This window comes from Columba livia, unplaced genomic scaffold (genome assembly GCF_036013475.1).
Source record: "Columba livia isolate bColLiv1 breed racing homer unplaced genomic scaffold, bColLiv1.pat.W.v2 Scaffold_102, whole genome shotgun sequence".
Lineage (NCBI taxonomy): Eukaryota > Metazoa > Chordata > Aves > Columbiformes > Columbidae > Columba > Columba livia.
Genome location: NW_027043007.1, coordinates 503,926 through 511,822, shown reverse-complemented (window position 1 = coordinate 511,822; position 7,897 = coordinate 503,926). Strand labels below are relative to the sequence as shown.

Below are 7,897 nucleotides of genomic sequence, written 5' to 3'. Positions count from 1 at the left end.
TGTAGGAGGGGAAAAACCAAAAAGCTCTGTATGATCCCCTGCAGTGCAGACCCCTCCTCTGAGCAGCCCCCTCGCCCCCTCTACCCCCAGCAAAGCCTCTGCCCTCAGGGCCGGGGTCTCCAAGGCATGAAGCAGCTCCTGTGCAGCCAGAGCTCCAGTTCCTCTGCAGAGCACAGGGGCTGAGAGCAGCTGCCCGGCAAGGTTGGTGTCTGGGAGGTGGCTGCACAGCTGGGGAAGGGTGACGCTGTCTGAGTGCCCGGCTGCCCCTGCCCTGGCCTCTCTCACACCCACCCTCACCGCATTTTCCTTCTTGCTCCACTGCTCTGTGTTCTGTTGCTGTGATCCTGTTCTTGCTTGAAAAAGGTAGTTGTCAAACCTGTCTTCAAGAAGGGCAAGAACGAAAATTGTGAGAATTACGTGTTGGTCAGCCTACCTCTGTCCCTGGGAAGGGGATGGGACATGTCCTCCTGCAGCCATGTCTAGGCACTTGGAAAACAAAAAAGGGATTGCTGAACAAAAATGGGCAGGGGAAAGAAAGGTATGTTGTGCACATGGAATTTTCCAAGGTGTCAGACATTGTTTCCTGTGGTGTCCTTATAATGTTATTGGTGCTCTCTGGGCTAAAGAAGTGGATTTTGGGTGGGAAGTTGGTTGGATGATGAAGCCCAAATGTCAGCAGTTACCAGTGGAGTCCCTCAGTGACCAGCACTTGGGCCAACACTGTTGAATGTCTCTATTCTCCCCCTGTATGATGTGATGGAGTAAACCTTCAGCTCCTTTGTGGATGGTGCAAACCTGGGCAGAGACCTATAACAACCTCATCTGATATTCAGGGTTCTCTTCAAACCTGAGTTACTCTGTGATTCAAGGAATTTTTCCCTTGGAGAGGTTTTGGAAGACAGACTAGGTGGAGGAACAAGAAAAAAAAAAAAAAAAAAAGAGGCAGATGAGGAGACATTTCCTCTTGTCCTATCACTTGTTACTTGGGAGAAGAGACCAACATCTTCCATGTTCCAACCTCCTTTCATGTATTTGTAGAGAGTGATCAGCCTCCTTTTTCTCCAGGCTGAACAGCCCCAGTTTCCTCAACTGCTCTTCATCACACTTGTGCTCCAGCCCCTCACCAGCTTTGTCGCTTCCTCTGCACTCTCTCTAGTATTTCGATGTCCTTCTTATAATGAGGGGCCCAAAACTGAACACAGGATTCAAGGTGGGACCTCACCAATGCCGAGTATGGTGGCATGATCACTTCTATAGTCCAGCTGGCCACACTGTTCCTGATACAAACCAAGATGCTGGTGGCCTGGGCACACTGCTGGCTGATATTCAGCCGCCTGTCAATCAACACCCCCACATCCCTCTCTGCCAGGCAGCTTTCCAGCCACTCTTCCCCGAGCCTGTAGCATTCCTGGGGTTGTTGTGACTCAAGTGCAGGACTTGGCAATTGGTCTTGTTCAGCCTCATACAATTGGTCCCAGTCCAATGATCCAGCTGGTCCAGATCCCTCTGTATGGCCATCCTCATGTCCCACATCATAAGGAATGGACATGGGGACCTCACTTCAAGGAAGCACACCCCAGTGTTGCATTCAGGTGGTCTCCCATGGGATGTTGCTGGCAACATGAAGTGACCTCGTGAATGATTGTCCCACGGGCCTTCATGGAACGCGCAGGAATAGCTGATGGCATTTGGTCCCACAGCAGAAAATGGAGGCCAATGAGAATGTTCATCCAGCCGGCATGCTGATGAGATCTCCAGACCAGGTAGTTGGCAACCTCAGGTGCCAAACTTGCACCCTAGGACAGCATGAAAGAATTGACATAGAGAATCCTCAGGAAGGTCCTGCTGCAGCAGTGACAGGGAAGCCTGCCCCGAGCTGCCAATGGCAGCAAAGAGTTTCTCTTTCCATGTCTGCACACACACAGTGCCCTGCTCTTCTCCTGGAACATCCCATCGCCCCACAGAGCCTTCTCCCAAGAGACCTCACCTAGGCTGACCCAGCCAGCCATTCTTGCACCCCCTTCCTATGCTCTGCACAGCCCTGAGCTGGCATTGCTGCTCTGCAGAGCAAGTGGGCTGTGGTGCCCAGGGCCATGGGTGGGTCTGCAGGGTCATGCTGGTCAGGATGGGATGTAGACCCTGCTCAGGTTTGCTACTGGTCTCTCCATCTCAGCACACAGACTTGGCTCCTGCAGCTCCAGAGATCTCGGAGAGAGGATCTTGGACAAACAAGTCAGTGCAGGGTCCTTTTTTTTTTGTTTGAACACACAGAATGAACACCTTCTTATATATACGAAGTCTGTGAGTCACACAAGACAGGTAGATACTCACACAGAAATGGGATAAAGAATGATTTCATTTTTTGTTGACAGCATTCATACAACCAAGAAAAGCTAAAAAGCAAAGAAACCAACCAAGCAACCTACCAAAACTAGGCTGAGCGCATATTGAGTTACACTCTGAATGATATGCACAGAGAAGATATCAGTTCATTACTGCTTCTGAGAAATGAACAATCATCACTTTCCACAGGGCATCCTTGAGCTCCTGGTTCCTCATGCTGTAGATAAGGGGGTTCACTGCTGGAACCACCACCGAGTACAGAACTGCCAGCACCAGATCCATGGAGGGGCAGGAGATGGAGTGGGGTTTCAGGTGAGAAAACACACCAGTGCTGATAAACAGGGAGACCACAGCCAGGTGAGGGAGACACGTGGAAAAGGCTTTGTGCCGTCCCTGCTCAGAGGGGATCCTCAGCACGGCCCTGAAGATCTGCACATAGGACACCACAATGAACACAAAACAGATGAAAACTAAACAGGAACTAAACACAAGAAGCCCAACTTCCCTGAGGTAGTAGTGTGAGTAGGAGAGCTTGAGGATCTGGGGGATTTCACAGAAGAACTTGTCCAGGGCATTGCCCTTGCAGAGCGGCAGTGAAAATGTATTGGCCGTGTGCAGCAGAGCAGTGAGGAACCCACTGGCCCAGGCAGCTGCTGCCATGTGCACACAAGCTCTGCTGCCCAGGAGGGTCCAGTAGTGCAGGGGTTTGCAGATGGCAATGTAGCGGTCATAGGACATGATGGTGAGCAGATAAGTCTCCGAGGAAATGAAAAATACAAACAGAAAGAGCTGGGCTGCACATCCTGCATAAGAAATGGCCCTGGTGTTCCACAGGGAATTGGCCATGGATTTGGGGACAATGGTGGAGATGAAGCCCAGGTCAAGGAGGGCGAGGTTGAGGAGGAAGAAGTACATGGGGGTGTGGAGGTGCTGGTCACAGGCTATGGTGGTGATGATGAGGCCGTTGCCCAGGAGGGCAGCCAGGTAGATGCCCAGAAAGAGCCAGAAGTGCAAGAGCTGCAGCTCCCGTGTGTCTGCGAACGCCAGGAGGAGGAACTCGTTTATGGAGCTGCAGTTGGACATTTAACCTCCCTGTGTATGGAGCACTGTCATAAGAGGAAAAGAGAGTGACAAGTTAGAGGAGCTCTGAGCAAAATCAAAGCCGTTTCTCATTCACTCTCCCCCTGCTCCACACCCCCTTGTCCTTTTCCAGACCTTCCTTCAGCTCGCAGACCGAGCACTGGGTGGTGCTGTCTGGAGGTGCCGTGAGGAGCAGGGCCTGTGCCGCTGGCTGCCGAGGAGTCAGCCCTGCTCTGCACCAGGGGGCATGGGAACGGGGGGCAGGGGCCGGTCCTGGGGTTCAGCTTTGGCAGATGGAACTGCTCTTGGTGCAGAAGGGCCTGCCAGCATATGCACTCCCAGGACTGAGAAACTGAGATGGCAGAAGGTAGTTTGGGATGTTTGGTTTTCTACAGCTCCCTCTCCCCTCCCACCCTGAGGAGTGTTCTTGGGTGTCAGAAACCCTCAGCATTTCTGCTGCACTCAGAAAGAACAGAGTGAGTCCTGTGAGACCAGAGAAGACCTGAGGTTCAGTGCAGAGTGAGGGGAGCTGATCTATACTTCTGTCTTGCTCCAGCTGCCCTGGGCTTGCACTTATCCAGGATGGAGCCTGATCACACTTCCATGTTATTGTGAAACACCACCAGGCACTAATGAGAGCAGAGGGATCCACCTCAGACCACAACATGTCTCACCCTTTCCTAAGGTCTCAGCACCCCACGTTTAACCCAGGACACACACAGCTTATTTCACAAACCCCATTTTCTCTGTCATAGCATCACTGTGCTTCCCCATGGGGCTTTCAGATAACAAAAAGATGCTACAGAACAGGTTGTCATGCTGGAGAATGGAAGGAAGCCTCAAGAGGATATCTTAATATCTGAATGATGGCATTTGATTCAGGGAGATTCAGCTCATTCCCCAGCCCCACAGACTGCATTGCCCACAGCCCCACAGGTCAGAGGAAAGCTGGGACACATGTTCCCATGGACACACCTGCAGGAAAGGACCCACAAGATCAGGCTGTGACCCTGGAGCTGAAACTCCCATCCCCAGAGAGCCTGACAGCAAGAACAGGATCACAGCAACAGAACACAGAGCAGTGGAGCAAGAAGGAAAATGCGGTGAGGGTGGGTGTGAGAGAGGCCAGGGCAGAGGCAGCCGGGCACTCAGACAGCGTCACCCTTCCCCAGCTGTGCAGCCACCTCCCAGACACCAACCTTGCTGGGCAGCTGCTCTCAGCCCCTGTGCTCTGCAGAGGAACTGGAGCTCTGGCTGCACAGGAGCTGCTTCATGCCTTGGAGCCCCCGGCCCTGAGGGCAGAGGCTTTGCTGGGGGGGAGAGGGGGTGAGCGGGCTGCTCAGAGGAGGGGTCTGCACTGCAGGGGATCATACAGAGCTTTCTGTGTTCTCCCTCCCACAACATTTCTTGTTTTGTTTTCCTCTCCTTTCTAGATCATATCCCTGCTGTCTGGAGGTTGTCCTCCTGGGAGGTGTTTCCCTGTCTCATGTCTTCTTCCTGTCAGTGCTCACAGACCCCATCCCAACCTCTTTTCAATAACCCTGGCCCTACAGAAACCTGCCTGTTTGCAGCAAAGTCCAGCAAAGGTGATGGTGGTTCTGCATCAACAGAGGAATGGCTGAAAGCATGCCAGGATTCTCTTGAAAGACCTACCGATCACTCAGTTACAGTCCATGAGTCTCAAGTATTTGTTTAAAATTAAGTATCACCTTTCCATTTATCCTCACCAATTCCCCAAGAGCAGAAGACTGAAAACACAGACTCGAGGAAGTTGCTTATCTTTATAGTACTTCTTGTCTTGATCTTCTCCTTGAATCCTTCCGTTGTAAATATTCTGGGAGTGAGTAGGAGCTGTGAGCAGCTCTGACCCACATAGCACCCCAGGCAGGCTGAGCGCTGACCCTGGCAGGCGGCAGAGTCCCTGTCCCGGCACAGCCCTGGGGTGCGAGGGCGAAAAATCATGGACTCCACACAATCCGATATGAATTCCTTTGGCTAGTTCAGAAATAAATCTCCATCTAATAGAAACCCATCCACACAACAACCTCAAGAAAATCCTTCAAATCTCCCACACTGCGGTGCAGGGACCCTGCTCTGCAGGACAGCCCTGGGCACCCCGGGGTGCTCCCCGCTGCAGTAACCCTGAGCAGAAGATGCCATCATGCCCTGTCTCTCTGATAGTGCAGCAGGGAAGCCCTGCTCTGGAGCACGTTCTTCTCTACAACAGAGATACTGTGAGAGAACCTGACAGATCCTGTAAACTGTGGGATGTAGCAGCTCTAGGAGATCCCTCCAGGAACTGCAGCTGCATTGTCCTACAGCCAGAGACTGACCATGTTAGGACTGTGAAGATATGTCTGCAAGTGAGCCCTCAGAAACCTACTACCCTATATTGCCTTTAATGACTCTCTGCCTGGCTCCTTTCTCCTTGGTGCTGCAGCTGGAAGAAGGCAGCCAACATTCTCTGACCCTCCGGAAGTGCAGCAGGTAAGACGTGCTCCATATCATGTCGGCTTTCTCCTCACCGGAGAATCTGCAAGGGTCCTCCTGGCAGATGCCAGAGGCTGTGGGATGTGCCAGCTTAGAAGATCTTTCCAGGAACCACAGCTGCCTTGCCCTGCACACAGAAACTTACCCTGTTAGAGGCTGCGAAGATATTTTCTCTGAGCTCTCAGCATGCTCCCACCCCAGACTGTGCTTCCCCTCTCTCTTTGGCTCCTCTGCCCTCGGTGATGCAGGCAGAGCCCTCATCCCTGCTGCGTGTGCAGAGGAGCTGCTCCTGGGCAGAGCTGTCTCTCTGCAGTGCTGCCGCTGCCATGAGCTCCCTCTGTGCCAGGAGCCCAGCCCAGCTCAGCAGCACAGGAGCAGCACAAGGGGGCACTTTCTCTGTCCCCTCTGGGTTCCTTCCAGGTGTCCCTGGGGCTCCAGGGAAGCCTCCTTTGAAACAGGCTGAAGTCATCAGTGATGTTCTTTCTCTCACCTCTGCAGAGACACTTCTTTCCAGCCAGCACTGTATTTTTCCTAACAGAAAATAAGCTGCTATACAAGTCACCTTTTCTTGTCCCGTCATTAGACAGGACACCAGGAATGTTACAGCAAAGGATCTAATTTCTCCAAGCTTGGCAGCATATCTTCAGTTGAATTAATTTAGACCTTTTATTCTGGGTTTGTATTGCTAGGGCTAGAAAGACATTCAGCAATGTTTTGACCATGTCATGTCTCTGCTCTGAAGCAAAACCTTTGCTCACACAGGGTATTGGACACTTGGTACCAGGTATTCTTGTGGCAGGTCAGAGCTGGGCTGGTGCCACAGCTGGTGTGGTTCAGCCCAGATGTGAGGCAATGTCCTCAGCCAGGGCACTGTCTGGGTGAGCTGGAACCATCAGTGTTGGAGACAGAGCTGTGACACTAATGGAATAAATTGCCAACGCAGGGTGGCAGAGGTTTGTTCATCTGGTGTTCAAGTTCAGCAGCCTCCAAGCACAGCAGCAGTCCAGATCGAAACTCGGTCTAGACCTGTAAGGCAATTCATGGGCCCCATAACAAACTGTTACTACTTCAGGAAAGGTTAGAGAAGAAACAAAGACACCGTGTGGCCACTGCTGAGTATAATAAGGGAAAGAGGTAAGAGTCTCTTTGTCCTCTTGTTCTCTGTCTTCACCAGCAAGGTCTCATAGACCTCTGTGACTGGAGGCAAGAATCTGGAGGAGAACAACCAGCAGTGGATGGGGATCAAGTCAGGGGTCACTTGAACTAAAACAATCCTGACCAGTCTGTGGGACAGGAGGAGAAGCATCCCAAGAGCTGAGAGAGCAGGGCGATGTCACAGTGAGGCCACTCTCCATCATTTTTGAAAGGCCATGGAGTCTTGGGGAACTCCCTGATGACTGGCAGCTCTCACTGCCAGCTCTCACTGTGGCTGTGCCACAGAACATGTCCACCCTGACCCCATTTCTGGGTGTCTGAAAGAGAAGGTGATGTGGCTTACCCAGAGAAGGTTGTGCCTGTCCATCCTCTTTACTTTCTGTGAGGAAAGGAGAGGGTTGCTGGATGTGAGTAGAACAGTGATGGTCTTTTACCTAGAAGTCAGCAAGGCATTCAGAATCATCCCCCACAATATTCTTCTGTCCAAGGTAGGATATTATGGTCTCCATTGGTGTGCATGTAGATGGGTGAAAAGCAAGCTGGATGATTGGGCTGAGAAAGGTAGTAGATAAAAGGATTAACTTTTAAATCATAAGCATAGTCAAGCACTGGAAGCTGTTTCCCTGTAGTGTGCACTCACTCTGTCCCAGAAAGTGACCAGGATGTACTTAGATAAAGCCCCGAGTAATCTGGTCTGACCCTGCTTTGAGCAGAAAGTTGGTCAAGGCACCCGCTGAGGTCCCTTTGAATCTGAATGATGCTGTCTTTCCTTCCCCTTCTTGTTTTCAAATAAGACAAAGCTCTGAGGTTCTCTTTGACCACAGAAATA

General features: G+C 51.7%; 1 protein-coding gene across 1 annotated transcript; it reads right to left on the bottom strand.

The window, feature by feature from the left end:
• Positions 1–2,484: 2,484 nt before the first annotated feature.
• On the bottom strand, positions 2,485–3,426 carry LOC135577569 (olfactory receptor 14J1-like). The gene has a single exon (XM_065047705.1). The coding sequence runs from the start codon at positions 3,424–3,426 to the stop codon at positions 2,485–2,487; it is 942 nt and encodes a 313-aa protein (XP_064903777.1).
• Between the last annotated feature and the right edge of the window lie 4,471 nt (positions 3,427–7,897).

Excerpts from the sequence above, each read along its gene's own strand:
- LOC135577569 (XM_065047705.1), bottom strand. The coding sequence starts at position 3,426 with ATGTCCAACTGCAGCTCCATAAACGAGTTCCTCCTCCTGGCGTTCGCA.